Here is an 18,899-nt window from a genome sequence, read left to right as displayed (position 1 = left end):
GTAGGCAGTGAACACTATCTGGTATTGAATTGTGTGAAGGTTCACAAACCAGTCCTTTGGCAGTCCTCAAGACTGTATCCTTATTTAGTTGATTCTCAGTGGCTTAAAGAATATGCGAATTGTCTGTTTTGTTTCTGAGGTTTTTGCCCAGATCTCAGAATTTAAATCAGTCTCCAAACTGGGTATGGGAAGATTGGGAAGTGGTGTTAGGTAGTAATGGAACCCAGCTGCAACACCAGCATTTTTTACATTTTCTGCTAATATATGCCAAAACTACCTGGATCATCAGGATCCCATCATTTAAAGGAGTATAGGTGGAGACTCTGAAGACTGTGCTGTGGACCCTTGAGCTACCTTGCCTTCAGCTGAGCAAACAATCTAGAGCAACTCAGCACCCCTTCAGGTTCCCCAAGACTCAGTCTTGGCCCTGTCCTTGCTCAAGCCAGGAGTCCAGGAGTCACATGGAAAACAAATAATATAAGGCTACTTCTCTTTTTTTCTGATTCTTCTCCCTCCTACTGCTGGGGATCATACCTGGGGCTTTGTACAGGCTAAACAAAGACTACCACTGAGTTGCATCTTTAGCCTGAATAGAAGCATTTTTTATGAGTTGAAGTGTCGGTACATAGTCTGAGGCTAAGACAGAGAGGGAATATTGCGGCAACCATGGACAGAGGTTTTCTTCAACTGGATAGTGAATGGCCCTTGTTTGAGGAGTTCTGGCATTCAAGACACAGTGAGCATCCTTGGCTGTGGCCTCCAAGCCAAGAAGGGAAGAGTACCAAAGAGAACAGCTGTTTGGCTGTGTTATGTCTCAGTTGGCACCATCAGAGGGTTCTTAGCATAGTGAGTGCTTGACTTTCATACTCCGCTAGTAAACACACAGAGGTGTAATTATGGAGGAAGGAACAGTGTCCAGGAGAGACCAGGGAGCTCAGGGCTGTGCTTATACCCTATATTTGTCAGCAACGAATGCTTTATCACAGGTAAGCCACTGGTGTGCACTTGTGCCTCACCAAGTCCTTACACTCCTGATTTGGGTGGATACTGCTACTTGAGCATACTGCTACTTGGCAGTTCTGAGAGCAGGCTTTGGGTCCCTAGGAGACCTCTGACAAGAGTGTGATAGAGCTACAACAGTATGCCAAGAAGAACAGGCCCAATCTTCACATCCTGAGCAAGCTACAAGAAGAGATGAAGAGACTGGCTGCAGAGCGGGTGATTATCTCCCTTCCTCACCCCTTCCCCAGGCCACCTGCCTCCCTACCCTCTAAACTCACCATCTACCCCTGTATTGTCTCTTAACATATCATAGTTACGGACCCATCAGAATTGCTGGGTTAGCCCCTTACTCATAGTTGGATCTTAGGAGCCTATTTCTGATCCCTGACTCTGAAGATGCTTAACCCTTCTTCCAGATGAGGTTGGCTTTTCTTTAAGTTCTAGCAGATGGTGCTTTTCTAAAATGACTTCATCTTTAGTTGAGTTAGAGAACAGACAAATCAGCCTTTTAGTGGCTAAAGGTTCCAATTTGGATCTTTTCCAAAAGATCATAAGCCTTGTTAGAACTTAGTCTTGGTGAAACTTCCTAAAACTGCCATAGGTACCTTATTCCAAGTGGGCTGTATTATTGACATTGTTTCCTGGCCTCAGGCAGTATCTTGTAATCACTCATACCTTTAGGCCTTCTGAGTTGGGAGCCTTTCCAGCTCTGGTGGCTTGGCCTAGGTATAAACACAAACTCTGAGGACCAAGTGTCTATTGCCTGTTCCCTTTCTACTGCTCTCAGGTAGGGGTGGGGCTTGTCTACTAGAATGAGCAGGACTTTCTAGCTTAACTCTTGTTAGGAGATTAGTTGTGGGGATCAAGCCCAAAACACACACTTCTCTATTTGTGGGGAAATTCACTGGGCTTTTGGACACGCAAGCAAGGCTAGGATGACACTCTGGTGGGCTGGAACCCAGTTTGTTGCAAATTCTTCCATTCTGGGTATCTCTAGATTGCCAGGGAAGCCGCAGCACATGGGAGTCTACCCTGGCATTCTGAGGAGACCCTCCTGGCCTGGCCTAATCTGGCCCGCTCCCTCTACCTTCCCTCCTAGCCAGGTATCACAAGCATTTGTGCTCTTGGAATTCAGGGGCTTCCACCTTTTCACCCTTGTGAACCTCTTTGCTTGGCCCACCTTTAGCATCATTGACCTCTGTTCTTCCAGGAGGAAACTCGGAAGAAACCCAAGATGTCAATTGTAGCATCTGCCCAGCCTGGTGGTGAGCCCTTGTGCACAGTGGATGTATGAGGTAGGCAGCGTGGGCCAGCAGTGCTACCCAGGAGACCACCGTCAGCCACACATCATCACTCTGCAGCACCAGACCTCCAACCTAAGTTCTTCCCTGTCTGGGCTCTGGCTCTGGCACATGGGGACAGCTGTGACCACACAGTACACATGCAAAGAAGCAGTTCTGGACAAGCTGCTCTCAATGTGACTGGATATACTTAAGGATCAGTTATAAGTTAACTGCACAAGTGGAAGCTGATAGACAGCTGTAGATCCTGCTTGTATGTATCTGCTGCAGACTGTTTTTATGAAGTTTTCATTAACTTTAGTACACTATATGCACTGACAAGAAGCAACACTTCGTTGATAGATGAAATGACCAGGTTTTATAGCTTTGGCTGGCCTATGATGCCAGGTAGCTCCTTTGCTGTGGTTCTTTCTGGTGTAGTCACTGAGACTTGGTCAGAAGGTGCAGGTATCCTGGCCTGTAGTATTACCTGCTTTGTGTGTTTCCCATTTTCTTCTGAAAAAGTTATAACAGAAAGGAGTATTTCAGGCTATTTTGGCTTAAAATAAAATTTTAGCACCAGAAATATTCTTCAGAGATTGCAGTGAAGATACTGAACCGTCAAGATATTGAGTGTTAGTCTGGTTGACCCTTTTTCTTATGAAGTCTTAATGTCCTAACAGCTGTCTTCTGGATACTGAAGCTTCCACCTTCGATAAACTCCAGCAACAATTTTTTACAGAGATTTTTGCACAATCAAGCCCATCTGTTCATCAATTTTTAAAGCTTTTATGATGTTTTAAAATTTGGAAAGAAACTTTTACAGTAAGAATGAAAGATTTAGAATCATGCATTTCAACAGATGGACATGTATGAATAGGCAACACGGGCCTTCAATAGTGTAACCCATCAATGACAAAGAGCTGGCTGACACATTGTACATAAGTAGCTATGGCTTCTCTTGATCTCAAGGGCAGTTGCTCTGTGCCGTCAGGCCTCATTTCAGGTGGTTTTTGTCTACCTGCACTCATTGTAGATGGGTATTGAGTAGAGGTGTATTCAGAGCCCTAGTTTTGGTCAAGTGTTTGCCCAGTACCTGTTCATCAGAGGGGCTACACTCTACAGTCTCAGTGTATCTCTCTCACATGTACCTGAAGATCCGTGTGTGGCATGTGCTGTCAGAAAGACAGAACAGCAACTGTGGGCCTCCCAACAGCATCTTCCTCCTCCCTAATTGTGTATGACAGCAGTTAATGTTTGTGTTAATCTTGGCAAAAAGAACCCTCAATTAAGTCGATAGACTTGGACACTTGATTCTTTTCTGCCTCCCATTCAATTGTGTTCAGTCTTTTGACTAACCATTGCCCTTAAAACCGACTTGACATTGAAAAGCATATGGTAATGGTGGTATCTCTGTAGCCTCACCAACCCAGGCACTGTTAACAACAGGTGCTGCTACACATTCCTGGTCTCCTATGCCCTCCCTGTCTTATAGGTGGGTGTGTCTTATATGTATAGTCATGCTGCAAAGTGGAGAGCCTGTGCTGATGCTGCTTCTGTGAGTTGGCCAAGGCTGTAGGGTGTACCCTGATGGTCTGAACACATAAAACTGTCCAAAAGGGAATGGCTGGTTTCTTTCTTCTGATGGGAGTGCTGGATATTTATAGATCTTCAACTGGCCAGGACTGTCAATTGTGCCCTTAAGTGCCTTATCGGACATATGTAACTCAAAAATGAACTCAGCCTAGATTTGTTTTCAGCCATCCTCAGTGCCCCCCTGGAATACTTGGTTGATACTTGGTCCTAAACCATAGCTAAACCATAGCCCTGGCATTCAGCACACTTTAACCTTGAAGTTAAGCAAGCACATCTGTGAGGCTAGCCTGGTCTATGTAGAGATCCTGTCTTAAAACAAGCACATGGTGCTAATGTTGGGAAAATTGGACATGAAAGCTATTGAGTTCAAGGTCATACCCTTCAAAAAAGGACTGTCCAGGGCATGTACCTTAATGGGTGGCAAGTGAGTTAAGGCTCTGCCCCACCACAAAAATGTCAGTAAATTCAGCAACTGTTTATTCTAGAATCTGGCTATCCCATTATTAGGACACAGGTTAATATTTGAACCAGCTAGGTAGGCAAGTCTCAAGCCCCACCACTTCTCTGTCATCCTCTGCTTACTATTCTGTACTTCCCCTAGGATGAGAGAGAAGTCTCTGTTTCCTGTGTAGTGATATCAGAAAGATTTCTTGGGGTTTGAAGGTCTTGATGCTCCAGGGCTCCTATGCCATTGGGGTGTTGTTGCATCCTCTCAAACAGGATAAGCATCTCACAGTGTGGAGTCTGTGGAAACAGGTCCACTGCCACAGCCTTGACTGGATAGAATGGGATGCCTTTTACTCGGTTAGATGGGGCCCTGCAGAGACTGGTAGGAGAGAGGTACCCAGAAATTAGCCCCACAGAAATTCCTCTAGGTAGCAGGTAGGTGCTCTGCCCCACACACTTACTCCACAAAGTTGCTCATGGCTGCCCTGGGGTTGCAGGAAACATACAGGAGCCGCTTGATGTTCTCAGCTTTCCGGATGGCCAGAATCACCTTAGAATCTAGCAAGTCAGAGAGGAGCTAGTGGTTGATTACCCAATATAGGTGTTTTTTTTTTTTTTTTCTTTCTTTTTTAAACTTTTGGTACTGCCTCCCCCGAAATGGAAGCCACTCACGTAGGCCAGCCCGTGGTGGGTCTAGAACAGCTACAAGTTGCTGGGAAGACAGTCTGCTCACCAAGCCTGGCACCAGATCCTCAGCCCTGCCACAGTGGAACTCAACGTTGCTCAGCTCTGGAGATAATCATAGTGGACTATGCCTCAGCACCCCATTCCTCAGAAGACCCTCAATATCTCAAGACATTGTAAGAACAATAATCACACAGCAGAGGTTACTATTGTTCCAGACCACTGTCTGCCATGTAATGCAAAGGTCCTCACCATTGGTGAGGGCGTTCATACGGGCATCCTCCACAGCTTCCTGACACAGTTCAATCCCGACTACTCTTTTCACCTTCTAGAATGGAAAGATGGATAAGCCCCATTGCCCTGGTTGCTTGGGAAAGAAAAACAGCACAACTAGATTTTATCAGGTTCATGGTAACTGTGGGGTAATGTTCTTACCGGAGCCAGGGCCAGGCCTATGGTACCAGTGCCACAGCACACGTCCAGCACTGTGCTGCCCCCGTCTAGCTGGGCCCATTCCTGGATGACTGTGTAGAGCACCTCAGCTGCAGGTGTGTTTACCTGGAGGTTAGTTAACCATAGTATACTCCAATGTAGGCTAGCATCCCATATTGCTTGGGTCCCATTCTTTCTACATACCAGTGACCTTACCCAGTCTCTTAAAAACCAAATCCTTACAACAGACTCCCATCAGTGGGAAGTTTTCCTCCTGACTTCACTTGTACTCACCACCCCTGCCCCCCAATCTCCATAGGGTTGTTGCAACAGTGAAAGTGGACAATCCTGTTCTGTGTTCCATGGAAGCAATAAGGCCACACAGATCATTGGAGTGCAAAGGGGTCCATCAGTAGCAAGTATCCCTCTCCTACCCTCTACCTTATTTTGGGACCCCCATTATCTGAATGTTCTCTACAAATCTCTCGTCTTTATGTTCACAAGGGGTACATTACCTGGAAGAATGCATGAGGGGAGATGCGGAAGGTCAGCCCTAACAGGTCTTCCTGGATGCACTGGTCACCAGCCATATGCTCCAGGGGCAGGCCTTCCTGGCTGGGAGTCTTTCTATACAAGAAGAAGCAGATCTGTAAAGGTCACTGGCTTGTCTGTCCCCTCCTGCCCCCACCTGGCTCCTCACCTCTGTCCTTCCTCCACAAAGTAGAGGGAGGTCACCCCACTGGCCTTGCCTGGCCCCTCCATGAAGTGGCACACCAAGGAGGCCTTTAGTCCTGCCACGTCCTCAGGGCTCAGTTTCTGTGGCAGAGGATATAAAGTGCTCATCAGTCTGTGCAAAAGCCAGCCTACACCAGACACACCCAACAGGACCACCACCTGAGACCTGGGGATGGAAGTAGGCAATGACCATGGCCTGGCCTCGGCGGCTGGTACGAACAGTCAGTTGCTTCCAGTGGCCTGTATATGTCTCAGGGTCATATGCTGAGTATGGTGTGGAACTGAAGAAACCACAAGTATACTCAGTATGTGCCTGTCTGTCCTGGCACCCTGTCCCCTCGCCCCACATCCTTTCATCCTAGAAGCCCAGCCCCAGGCAAGGTCCCCACCGGATGAATTCCTGGAAGGCCTTCACCACCTGCTTAGTGGCTTCTGGAATGTGCACAGTGTCAAAGGGAGATGCCACAGCACACGTTCCACCCTTGTACTTGCCAAGCCGGCAGCCAACAGTGTTATCCTCTCCATCTACCCCAACTCCAACCAGAAATTCACACTTATTACGATATTCAGTCTGTAGGAGAGAATGTAGTAAAGACTCATTACCTAGCATGGGAAGAAATGCCATAGTGAACAAGAGACCCAGATTTGCCCAAGGAGTGGCAGACAGAACAAATGGTTTATCAAACGGGAGAAATGAAAAGCAAGGAAAATGTCAAAGAGCACATGCATAATAAAACAAGGCCAGCCTCCCCCTCCCCACACAGAATGGGATTTCTGACCTGCTGGGGTGATGGCTTGACCCCCTCCAGTGGGCAACAAGCTTTATTGTGCTGTTGTCTCTGCAGAAGCAGCCAGGGTAGTAGGGCACGGTTAGTGCTCCCAATCTCCCTGCAGGATGAAATACATCTTAGTTGGACTCAACACTGCTCCTCATCTGTATTGGTCAGCTCCCCTTCGACCTCACTGTCCCACTGTTACCATGGGTCTTACTAATGAGTTCCTTAGTTGGCCACTTTAGACCAGTGGTTCTCAACCTTCCTAATGGTGCATGGGACGGTGTAATGGTGTGATCCCCAACCGTAACATTTTTTTTTTTTTGTTACTTTGTAGTTAAATGCATGTTTTCTGATAGTCTTAGGTGAGTCTGGTGACCCAAAGGTCAAGAACTGTTGACTTAAACCCTGTTCATCCTGAATTGTTTACAAGGCTAGTGGACCAGGCCAAGAGCAAAACCCAGCTCTGCTTGGGACACAGTGCCACACTCACTTGGCCAGTTTCTGTAGCACCCGCTCACATTCCAGTCGCTTCTGCTCCAACTGCTCAGTATAGGGCACTGTCCAAAGAGGCGTCACCACATCGGCAATTTGTGTTGCTGGTGGCTTACTATCACTTTCTTGCCGCCTCTTCCTAGCCATGGGGTCAGCCTTGGGTCGGGCCAGGCGTACGCCGAGTGGACGGCCTTTCCAGAGAGCACCGTGCAGCACTCGCAAGGCCTTGTCTCGTTCAGCAGCGCTGCGAAATGTTACAAAGGCACATGGTGGTTGTCCAAAGAGTTTGATCTTGTGGGATTGTAAGCCAAAACGGCCTAAAAAACGCCGAACGTCACTGAAGCTGGCGTGGCGAGGTACATTTTGAAGCTCCAGTTTAAAGATCTCTGAGGTGAACAAGTCATCCCTTATGTAGCTGTAGAGCCCAGGCTGAGTTCCAGGCCCTGCGGCTGGCCCAGGCCCCTCCTTCTTTTCTTCTTGACATAGTGGGGCCGCAGAGCTCTGTACTGCACTGGCATCCGGGCCGCAATCCTCCATGTGCTCCGGAACCTATTAGGGAACAGAGGGGCCAGGCTGAAGGCTGTAACTAGTATGACTACCGCCTCAGGCTTGCTCCACAGACCGCTGACAAGTCTCCATTAGTGCAGCTACACGCAGCCCTGGCCAAACCCGCTTTTCCTCTTGAGACCCAGTTCTCCCCCATCCTATCTTTGATCCAACAGTAATGACCGCTGCCCAAACCCGGCTCCGCCCACCCCGTCCACATCTCCTGCATGGCTCCCTTTGCTTTACTTCCGTGTCCAGCTTCTCACTCATCGCCTGGCTCGTCTGTTGCCTGGACCAGGGTGCTCACGAGGGCTCGGCTACGAGGTGCGTCGCCGTGACAGATACCGCAGCTCCACACAGGGACTCAGAACTCGGGTGCTCAGAGCGGGGACTCTGGTTTGAGGATGCACCGCCCGCTCCCCAAGAGCTGGCGAGGGACACAGGCTTCGCCTGCCTTTAGTCGGCCAGCGCACACGAGCGGCGTCTCGTTCTCTAGCAGCTTGGCTTCCGATGACGTCACCGCCACGCGCCGAGTCCTGACTGATCCTTCCACCAGCCGCTCAAGCTAGCGTCAAAGGCGCTCACAGCTTGCAGACGGAAGTGCGCGCGTGGGTCGCCGGGAGAGCGCGCTCCCCCCCCCTCCCCCCGGCCGAGGCGCGGCCGGGCATGCGCCGCGGGCGTTTTGGCGGGAAGCGCGGGGCGGGCCGGACAATGAATGTCCGCCGTCAGAGCCAATAAAGCTGCACTGGTTTTGAATCACTGCGCGTTTCCCGCCGCTGGGGTCAGAGGTCAGGGTTCGGGTCGGGGGGCGGAGGGAAGAGCGGACGGGCGGGAGACGCCGGCGCCAGACGCGGAGGAAAGGAGCTGCGACTAGCCGCCCAGAGGCCGCCGAGCCAGCGACGCCCGAGCTAGTCGAGCCGCCGTCGCCGCGCCCCCATGGCGGCCGCCAAGGTATGGTGAGGCCCGGGTGGGGCCCGGCAGGCCGAGAGGCAAGGGCCGCTATGGGCGGCCACGTGGGCGGCCCGCGCCTCGGCCTCCAACCCTCGCTGGCTTGCGGGTTCCGGGCCTGTCGAGGGGCCTGGGCCTGGGGTGCTCGAGGGCTTTGGGGTCCGGGAGTGGGAGCTGCTGGCCGAGATTGGTCTCGGGGGCTGCAGGGCGGCGCGTGACCTTGTGGTCTGCGGAAGAACAGCCATGGCCAAACTGGGCTCCTGGCTTTATCTGGGGACCTGGAGGCGGCCGATCTCCTTCGCCGTGGCCCACTTGAGATCTTTCCATTAGCGTCAGCCATCCTTCCTCCGATTGCCCCCAGACCCCTTCATTCATTAGGTCATTCCGCCTTCGGTGGGGGAAGCTCGCGTTCGAGCAGCAGGGTACAGATAATCGACGCGCGGACTCTGGGCGGGGGCGGCTTTGTTGGTGACTCCGGTGTCGGCCGCAGCTTAGCCGCAGTGCTGAGAAACGGAACGAAAGGTTTCCATTTCTCTATCCTGTTGAGTTAGGTAGTGAGTTTGGGATTTTTTTTTTTTTTTATGTATTATCAAAGATCGTGATTTGTCAGATTTAAACATGCATGCCCTTGTAATCCTCCACGTTGGGTCAGAATCTTAGAGTTTATTTGTCATACTTTTCTTAGCTTTCAGCTTAAAATTTCAAGCTTTGGTAAAATTGCTGGAGGGATTGTAAATTCATGTCAATGCTAGTTCTCCTATTGCAATTTATCTTAGTAAACTAACAAGTGCATGGATAATCCTCAGTAAAAACTTATCGTTGCTCTTTTGAGTTTATCATCTTCTTTTTATGGAGGGTATCATTTTACTTTACAGAAGAGGAAGTTTCTCCCAAGCTACTAGGCCAAGGATTTGGGTGTGTGTAACCCATTGACGTTTGAGTGTTTAGTAGGAGTATCGAAATCCATTGTCTTGTTCTTGATATCCTGTGGTTTTTTGTGATGCTGGTTGTAAATACAATCAGATTATGTGAAAAATAAGACCGAAAGCTTAAATTCCAATTTGGAGGAGTCCTGTCTTCATCTTCCAGGTGCTGTTTGTGACTGATGATGCCCACTGTGGGCCAAGTCCACCAGCCGGCAGCATCACTTCTACCCTCTCTACACAGGACAGTCACGAGGACCATGATACTTCCACAGAGAATGCAGATGAGTCCAACCACGACCCCCAGTTTGAGCCAATAGTTTCTCTTCCTGAGCAGGAAATTAAAACGCTGGAGGAGGATGAGGAGGAGCTTTTTAAGATGTGAGTCTGCTAAGGGTCTGGGAAGTGTCTTCAGACGGGATGGCTGAGGCAGAGAGAAGAGAGTGGTCAGGAAGCAGGTCTCTGCAGGGCACTTCAAAATTTGTAATACCCAACAACCATAGTTGTTTTCCTCTTTAATTTCTAGAGGAGCCAGCCAAGCTAGGAATTCTGTCCCTGTATTGTTTCTCTTCCAGGTATGAGCCTTAGTGATTCTTTCTGGCATAACTTTGTGATTTCTGTCTGGAACTACACAGAAGAATTCTAGGGTGGCTGGGCACACTGATTTCTGTGAATTTCATGGTTTGGACCCAGCTTGATAAAGGCTATTTTAAGAAAGTGCCTGGGGTTGTATGGTGACTTTACATTGAAAATTCAACCACTTGTCTGCCAAAAACTTTGCTTGGTACCCTGCTGCCTTGTGGCCAGTCATGTGAAGGGTGTTCGTTCCATCTCTGTTCTGGGTTCCATCTCTGTCACCTGGGTGTTTCCAGCAGGCTGTAGTGGCACACCCCTTTAATATCAGCACTTGGGAGGCAGAGGCAGGCAGATTTCTGTGGATTGTAGGTCAATCTGGTCTGCATAACCAAGTTCTAGAACCAAGTTCCATGGTGAGACCTTTTTTTGCGGGATGGGGGCTCCCTTTCTTTTTTGAGCAGAGAGTCTTCTTTGCTTTTCTTTTTTTTCTGCTTTGTTTTCTATTGCCTTAACTGTGTTTCCTTAAATATTGTATAGCCTTAAAGATTGAGGCTCTTGTTAATTTTTATGTGCATATGGGTGTTTTGCCTGCATTGATATCTGTTTCTATACAATGTGCTAAAGGAGGCCAGACTTGGGACTAAAGTAACAGACAGTTATGAGTTGCCATTTGGACCTCAAGCAGCCAGCGCTCTTAACTGCAAAACCATCTCTCCAGCTCATGGTTTTGCAGGTTAGAAAGTATGAGATCTGAGAGTGTAGTGCTAGCAGTGGTATGGACCTGTCTCATCTTAATGTGGCAGTATATTATGTAGTAAAATCAAGAGAATTTTCTAATGTCAAATTTTCAGGTACGCCTAAGATGGAGATCTGCTCCCCAAGGAGAACCATAGCACACCTTTGTACTACCTAGAAGTTGGTGGTACAGAGCTCTGTTGTGGGTGATGGTACCATCTCCCTGAGTTACGTGGTGCTATTTGAGTTTTTGTCTACTTGGTGCTGAAAGTACCCAATGTCCTCCGCTCTGGAGACGGCATCTTGTGCCTTTATATAAGGGTCTTTGAGCTGTCTCTTAAGGAGACACAGTCTCCCTGGACAAGACAATGGAGGAGAGCAGAGGCTTTGTAAGAGCAAATATAGGCTACAGAGGAAGAATGCTGACTTGGCCCAAGGGACAGGCGTGCTGGACTCATGGTTCGTGAACCCTGGAGGCTAGGAAAGGTTCCTTCTGACAGGAAGTACTTGCTGGGCCTGTGGATATCCATAAGGCTTTATGTAGTTACAGGGCACTCATGTAGTGTGAGTATGTTGCCCAGCCCTCTGCAGTTTCTTTACCTACTGTGGGCCGTGTGTATCCTTAGATGTGCCTCTGGGGAAAAATCCTTTGCTATGTCTTTCTGGCTATGAAGTATAAACAACCTGGAATTTGTTGGACTATTGTGCTCCCCTGGGTTGTATTTTGCCTAGTAGTTTTTTGGTGCCCAAAGGCCTTAGAAAAAGGTTCTTGGGGAGGGCATGTTGTTCAACAGTACCTTATGTTCAGTGTCCAAAGAACTGGTGTGTTCCTTTGTGGCAATTGGTCCAGGTGTGACTTCCCTCTCTGTCTAGATGTTTCCTTACTGGCTTTTCTTACAGGCGCGCAAAGCTGTTCCGGTTTGCTTCAGAGAATGACCTCCCAGAATGGAAGGAGCGAGGCACTGGAGATGTCAAGCTTCTAAAGCATAAGGAGAAAGGGACCATCCGCCTTCTCATGAGGAGGGACAAAACCTTGAAGATATGTGCTAACCACTATAGTAGGTGGTCTTTCAGGCTTTTATACCCTAGAATTTTTAGGAGCTGGTTACCAGGGGAGGGGGGCATATATTTATGATACTTACTGAATTTAAGAGTCTTTTTGTAACAAGTAAATTGTGACAATAAAACTTAGAATTCAGGCTGTGGGCAAGATAGGTCCAGGGTGGATGTAGACCTCCAGGCTAGACTTGGATGGTGATGGATGTTACCTGGGCAAGTTGGAGTTGCCCTGTGCCAAAGCTGCTGTCTTTTTACTTTCTGATATGTTCTATTCCCTCTGAGCTGTTCCCTGGGATGATCTAGGAAGGGAACAGGGCTGGCAAGAAGGTAAATGAGGGGTCTTTTCCAGGTGTGGCCTTGTGTGCCTAGAAAGAGGAGGTCTCAACAAATCACCCCTCCCTATTTGTCTCAGGCTGTTTAGACCCATCTTGGGCTATCTAAAAGTTCATGGATTTTTTTACACCTTCCTTTGCCTTGAAATACTGCACTATAGCTGGGCAGAGTTGACATCTATGCTAACCTGACTATACTGCCTACCTACTCAGTCACATGCTCTGTTCCCTGCTGTCTAAAGTCTTGCCCTGGCTGTTTCTGCTCCATTATGTTCTCGTGGCAATTCCTCATCTACTCTCCACCTAGGACTCCTGTACTGAGATCAGAAATCCCACCTCTCTTTATAACCAATCAGAGGTGAGGGAGAATTAATTCTTAAACATCCTTGAGATAGATGCTTTAGTAACCATGACAGTACCATCGTCCAGACTGAAACCAGATCTCTGGGCACAGTAATCAGCATCTGAATACACAGTGCACAAAACCACCCTTCAACAAGACTGCTCTTGATCCTGATAGATTTTTTAATGCAAGATTCTACATTTTTTTTAAACCTGAAAAAAAGGTTTTTTTTTTTCCCTTTGGGGATGGGGATCCATGTGTAGACCACAGGACAACTCTGTGGAATCTGTTCTTAACACTTTCACATGAATTCTGGAACCAAGCTTGGATCACTGAGCTTGCGTAGCTAGTGATTTTATCTACTGAACACATTTTTTTCTTTCCTTGTGTGCATGTGCCATGGCTGTGGCAGTTGAAGGGCAATGTGTAGAAGCTGATTCTCCTCTGACCTGTGTTCTGGGACTGATCAGCCTGTAAAGCCCCTTCACTGAGACAGTTTACAGACTCTTTCTACAGGCTACACTTTCTGTAGTCCTTTGGGATCTTTTGTCCTGGGTACATAGGCACACAGGCAGACTATAGATAAGATCAGGATATAGGGCCTTAATGGGTGGTTTGCTGAGGCAGGGGCATGAGAAAGATCTTTGTCCTCTCTATCCCACAGTTGCCTCAGTCTCCCCTTAATCCTAATTTGGAGCATTCCCTGGGGGGGGAGGGAAAAATCAAGCTGCTCCCACAGCCTTGGTAGCAAGCAGTCTCTGGGATCCTCCCCACTTGGGCACCTGGGTGGAACTCCTTGTTTCATGCATCCCACACAGGTTGTGGGTCAAGGTTGGGCATTATTAGGCACTGTTCTGTGCCTGTAACGAGACACCGTGAAAGTGAGAGTGAGCTTTACATCCAGATCCATGGGCAGCAGTTGGAAAGAAACACTGGGTCTGCTGGCGTCAGCATTTGAAATCCAAAGCCCACCCTCAGTGATACACTTCTTTCAATAAAGCCACATGCCGGGCGGTGGTGGCAGCGCACGCCTTTAATCCCAGCACTTGGGAGGCAGAGGCAGGCGGATTTCTGAGTTCGAGGCCAGCCTGGTCTACAGAGTGAGTTCCAGGACAGCCAGGGCTACACAGAGAAACCCTGTCTTGAAAAAACAAAACAAAAACAAAACATCAATAAAGCCACACCTACTCTAATAAGGCCGCTCCTCTTAAGCCTTTCAAGCACTTCAACTGAGACTCAAATATGCTAATCTGAGCCTCTGGGGCATTCTCACTCAGACCACCACAGGCATCAGGTGGGGTATGGGGAAAGTAAGAGTGTGGATAGTGTGCACTTTCTAAGACCACTGCTGGGCTGGTGTGGCTCAGATCTCTTGAGTTCCAACTTGAGGTATTGTGTGGTCAGATGGCCTGCCTGAAATCCTGGAAACACTGCCAAGGGTACAGGGACCAGTGGCTGGGTGTATATACCAGTGAGTGGTTCTAGATGTGCACACATTCAGTGGAGGATAGTGATCTGTCAGTGCTTACCCCTCCCTTGGTTCTGTATAGGACCTGAGGAATTCAGAATAATTATGTCTGAGTCATGACTTATTTTCTATGATATACTAGCGTTTGTCATGGGATTCTGGTGTCCATTGCTTGTGTTCTTCTTGGACTATAGCAGGCTAAATGGTATAACTGTGATAGCCCTTCTTTCAGGCTCCTTTGCCTCTGTTCTCACCTTTCAGCCAGGTTCATGCTGGTGTGGGTATGTGTTTGTAGCCATATGTTGGTCACCCTTAGGAAGGTTTGAGCAAGCTGGGCAGTGGTGGCGCACGCCTTTAATCCCAGCACTTAAGAGGCAGAGGCAGGTGGATTTCTGAGTTTGAGGCCAGCCTGGTCTACAGAGTGAGTTCTAGGACAGTCAGGGCTACACAGAGAAACCCTGTCTCCAAAAAAAAGAAAGAAGGAAAAAACCAGGAAGGTTTGAGCTGGAGTAGCTACCCTTAAAACGTTATTCTGGTTTTAAGCAGATGTGGTTTACATCAGGGTGTAGAGTTGTGTAGGCCTGAAATTCCTTCCTGGAGGTAGAATATCTACACTTTTTTTAAGGTTCTAGTGACAAATCAAGGTGTGATGCCACCAAACTATCATTTGGGAACCAATGAGTTTATTGGGCTTTCTTAAAGAGCAAAGGTGAGGGGTTATTTATAGGGGTATTGGTGCTCTTCACTGCATCAGGCTGTGCCTGGAAAACTTTGACCTAGCAGGGATGATAGCTTCACAGGTAAAGCCCCTCTCCCTTAGTCTTTCCCAACCTAATACTTTAGCCCCTCCAGGAGGAGAGCACATGCAATTAATTAGGGCAGAATTGTACAACTAGTGATAGGAAGTAGCTGGATACTCGGGGTCTCTGACCTTGAGGGGATATAAACAGTCAAGCCCAGCTGGGATAATTCACAAGTGGGCATAGTTGAACACCCCAGTATGGTGGTTGCTTGGCTCAGAGGGTAATTAGGTACCTGATCTCAAGTACCAAGCCTGGATCTCAGATTCCAGGCTCCATGCTGACTGAAGTGGGTTCCCTCACTTGGTGAGCAGGTTGCTCTGGGTGAGGGATGGGTGGTTTGGCCACTGTCCTCACAAGCTTCTCTCCCCTAGTCACACCGATGATGGAGCTGAAGCCGAATGCTGGCAGTGACCGTGCCTGGGTCTGGAATACCCACGCCGACTTTGCTGACGAGTGCCCCAAGCCTGAGCTGCTCGCCATCCGCTTCCTAAATGCTGAGAGTAAGCAGAACTTACCCAACTGGGTCGCCTGCTGGGCAGCTGATGTTAGCCCAGAGCATGCAGAGCCTCTGAAATTCTAGGGGTCTGTATAAACAGTTGTTGCATCCAGTTGACTCCCATCAGGTGTGTGGAACCAGAGACACACCCTAGAGTTTCCTCCTGCTGCTGCTTCTGCTTGGTTCTGGTTCCTCAAGACTGGGACACTGGTGTCCCCTACGGACGCTTAGGCACCTGTACCAGCAAAGACTGCAGAGATCTGCAAGCCCTGGCTGATCTCTCTTCCATGGGGGAATCTTTCTAGTCTGAATTGCTACAAAGCTGTGCCCTGGGGATCATGGAGAGTCAGCAGGTACCATGGCAAATGCCCTAGTGGCTGGTGCTCTTGTGAAAGTGAGCCTTGCCCTTGGTTGGGAGTATGTGTATCTGGTAGCCCTTCCAACGTGAGTAGAGCCTATAGTAAGAAGAGCTTTGGCCCCCGGTTGTCTGATTGTGATAGACAGCTAGCTGAGCAGAGTCAATGGCCTCAGGAGGGACTCACTGCAGTTATTAAATAGTCAAAAATTGCCATTGGGGCTGGGCGTGGTAACGCATGCCTTTAATCCCAGGTAGGTGGCTCTCTTGAGTTCTGGGACAGCCAGGGATATGGAGCAGGATCCCGTCTAAAAAATGGCGTTGAGGACCATGAGTTGGCCCTTCAGAATTTTAGGATCTTGCCCGTCTACTTTTGAGAACTTTCAGACACAGTCCCTTCTCTTTTTACAGATGCACAAAAGTTCAAAACAAAGTTTGAAGAATGCAGGAAAGAAATTGAAGAGAGAGAAAAGAAAGGTGATGTGGTGCCCTGGGGGTGATGAGGGTGGGTGGGTTGTGGAGCTGCTTTGCAGATTCACTCTGCACCTGGCTGCAGCTCCAGTCTGGTGCTTTTTCCATCTGCCAAAGAAACAATCCAGGGTGCTGTGGCTGCCTCTACCTATCAGAGGCAATGCAGCTACCTGGGGACAGTGTCTGATGCCTTGCATCAGCCTATGGTCAGTTTCAGGTACAGAGAGCTGAGTTACAGCTCTTTGGAACCCACCGGGAGTGAAAGGCCTTTTAAGATTATATATATATATTCCTTGTTTTCTCAACAAATCTGTTTTCTGTTCCTCTGGGGCAGATGGGGCCTGGGTTAGTAAGTGACTACTCATTACCAGCAGCTTGCTGGGCCCTCTTGGGCCCATCTGGGAAGAGTGGTGGGTGATGCTTGGGAAACAGGTCGAGCCTGAACTAGGTGAGTGCCAAGATCAGTGCAGACTCATGGCCAGACTTGTCTGTTGTCTTACTGTGATTGCCTGTTTTTGTAGGACCAGGCAAAAATGATAATGCTGAAAAGGTGGCTGAGAAGCTGGAAGCCCTTTCTGTGAAGGAGGCCAGAGACGAGGCTGAAGAGAAGTCTGAAGAGAAGCAATGAGTCACTCTTTTTCCTTTCCTTTTTTTTTTTTTTTTTTAAAAAATTTGCTCTACCCTGTAAGGTTTGTTTTTATTCTGTTTTGTTTTTACAAGGGACTTTATAAAGAACTGAATTCCAACCTTCAGGTTGTTTTTTTTTTTTTTTTTTCTTTTTTTTAACTTTTTTTTTCTTCCCAAGTTTTGACATCATTGAACATGACTTCAGAAATCCATTCCCCAGTCATGAAAATGTACTGTGCTAACTTTCTTTTCCATAGTGGAAACACTTATTTATAGTCATCAAAAATAGTGAATAAAAAATGCCTTTGAAAACCTAGACCAGCTGACAAGGCTATGTGAGGGGTGGGGAAGGTGTCTGTGCCTGGAGCCCCCCATGGCCATCTGTGTACAGCCCGGTTTTCTCTTAGGAGAATCATTTTGTTAAGGTAGTGTGTCCTGCTGTGGTTCTTAGAGACCAGTAGACACGAGGGCATCGATTGGTGCTGGAGGCCACTGGTGTGTGAGACTGCGACTGGCATTGGGGGCCAAGGTGGGCTGCTTCATTGTTACTGGAACTATTGCTTTGTGCTGTTGTATAGGACGTGTGTGTGTGCGCGTGTGCATGTGGGGGGGGGTGAAGGAAGACTATTAAGTGCTTTCACCTTGGTGAAGAGAAGTGGTAGGTAGCTAAACATCTGGCTTTTGGTTTTGGTTGGCTCTGGTGAACAGCAGCTCTCAGCTCGGTGGAGGGAAAGGCCACCATGGAGGGGGATATTCATTTTTGTACTGTGCCACAGTGTAGCTGTGTCTAGCCCTGCAACTCTCCTGTTGGAAGCCATTAGATGCCCCAACATATCTCTAAATAGCACTCTAGGAGTTCGGACCTTGAATTCTAACCTCAGTACCCTTAGGATTGGGGACTACTTGAATAAAGCCTGCCTTGTGTGGGGTTACAGAAATGGCTCATCAATTCTGAACACTTGCTGCTCTTGTAGAGGATTTGAGTTCAGCTTTAAGCTCACAATTAACTGACGCTCCAGAGAATTAGACACACTCTTTTCTTGCTAGGCAAATCAAATGATATGTACATATATACAGGCAAAAGAAAGCCCTGATCTGACACACTGGGCCTCAGGAGCTTCACAGGGTAGGAGCCTTGGCGGGGTCTGATTGCATTAATAGGATAATACCTGCTAGGGGTGTTTTAGAGTCTAGATACTTATTAGTTGATGTTTGTCTTACTAAACTAACCATTATGTCTGACCTTGTCCTTTGCAGGGTGTGCTTATAAATGCCTGCCTGCCTTCCTGTCTTTCTCCTCTCCCCTACCCTTTTTCCTCCCTTCCTCCATCTTCCTCCCTCCCTTATTGTTTTGTTGAGACTCGGTTTCTCTGTATGTCCCTGGCTGTACTTGAACTCCCTCTGTAGACCAAGCAGGCTTTGAACTGCCTGCTGGGATTAGAGGTATGTGCCGATGCAGCCCAGCTTCCAACTTTTTAACATTTTTTTTAAGCTAGTGTTCAAAGTATTCATTGTGGCATTTCCATATAGATAGACATTCTGTACTTTACCATATTCACACCTCCCCTCCTTGCCCACCCCTGCAAAAATAACTTTTCATTCCCCAAGCTGGTTTTTTTTTGGGGGGGGGGGGGTTGAGACAGGGTTTCTCTTGTGTAGCCCTGGCTGTCCTGGAGCTCACTCTGTAGACCAGGCTGGCCTCGAACTTAGATATCTGCCTGCCTCTGCCTCCCAAGTGCTGGGATTAAAGGCGTGCGCCACCACCGCCCGACA

General features: G+C 48.3%; 3 protein-coding genes and 1 non-coding gene across 6 annotated transcripts in view; 3 read left to right on the top strand and 1 right to left on the bottom strand.

The window, feature by feature from the left end:
* Positions 1-3,906, top strand: part of Dgcr8 (DGCR8 microprocessor complex subunit) — a 30,261-nt gene extending 26,355 nt beyond the window's left edge. The window contains exons 13-14 of the mRNA XM_034515482.2: positions 1,105-1,218; positions 2,213-3,906. Coding sequence (XP_034371373.1) covers positions 1,105-1,218; positions 2,213-2,296 — 198 coding nt within the window. The 3' untranslated portion in view covers positions 2,297-3,906. The remainder of the gene's footprint in view (positions 1-1,104; positions 1,219-2,212) is intronic.
* Positions 3,056-8,803, bottom strand: Trmt2a (tRNA methyltransferase 2A). Of its 2 annotated transcripts, none has more exons than XM_034515485.2 (12): positions 8,237-8,803; positions 7,443-7,993; positions 6,956-7,064; positions 6,566-6,747; positions 6,343-6,457; positions 6,142-6,257; positions 5,957-6,068; positions 5,445-5,567; positions 5,262-5,337; positions 4,998-5,114; positions 4,787-4,883; positions 3,056-4,704 (listed from the first exon to the last, which is right to left on the bottom strand). In XM_034515485.2, exons 1-12 carry the CDS (start codon positions 8,258-8,260, stop codon positions 4,476-4,478), a joined length of 1,851 nt encoding a protein of 616 aa, XP_034371376.1. In that variant the 5' UTR covers positions 8,261-8,803; the 3' UTR covers positions 3,056-4,475. The 2 variants fall into 2 exon arrangements, with proteins under 2 accessions (XP_034371376.1, XP_034371378.1); XM_034515487.2 differs by having other exon boundaries at positions 4,333-4,704; positions 8,232-8,373.
* On the top strand, positions 8,796-17,160 carry Ranbp1 (RAN binding protein 1). Of its 2 annotated transcripts, none has more exons than XM_034515488.2 (6): positions 8,796-8,941; positions 10,106-10,242; positions 12,073-12,230; positions 15,549-15,677; positions 16,440-16,505; positions 17,021-17,160. In XM_034515488.2, exons 1-6 carry the CDS (start codon positions 8,927-8,929, stop codon positions 17,125-17,127), a joined length of 612 nt encoding a protein of 203 aa, XP_034371379.1. In that variant the 5' UTR covers positions 8,796-8,926; the 3' UTR covers positions 17,128-17,160. The 2 variants fall into 2 exon arrangements, with proteins under 2 accessions (XP_034371379.1, XP_076798720.1); XM_076942605.1 differs by having other exon boundaries at positions 8,799-8,941; positions 10,028-10,242.
* On the top strand, positions 16,558-16,683 carry LOC117718348 (small nucleolar RNA SNORA77). The gene has a single exon (XR_004608036.1). It is a non-coding gene; the product is annotated as a small nucleolar RNA SNORA77 (small nucleolar RNA).
* Positions 17,161-18,899: the final 1,739 nt, after the last annotated feature.

This window comes from Arvicanthis niloticus, chromosome 12, assembly GCF_011762505.2.
Source record: "Arvicanthis niloticus isolate mArvNil1 chromosome 12, mArvNil1.pat.X, whole genome shotgun sequence".
Classification (NCBI taxonomy): domain Eukaryota; kingdom Metazoa; phylum Chordata; class Mammalia; order Rodentia; family Muridae; genus Arvicanthis; species Arvicanthis niloticus.
Note: the sequence above shows the minus strand (reverse complement) of the source record. Positions and strands in the feature narration are given on the sequence as shown.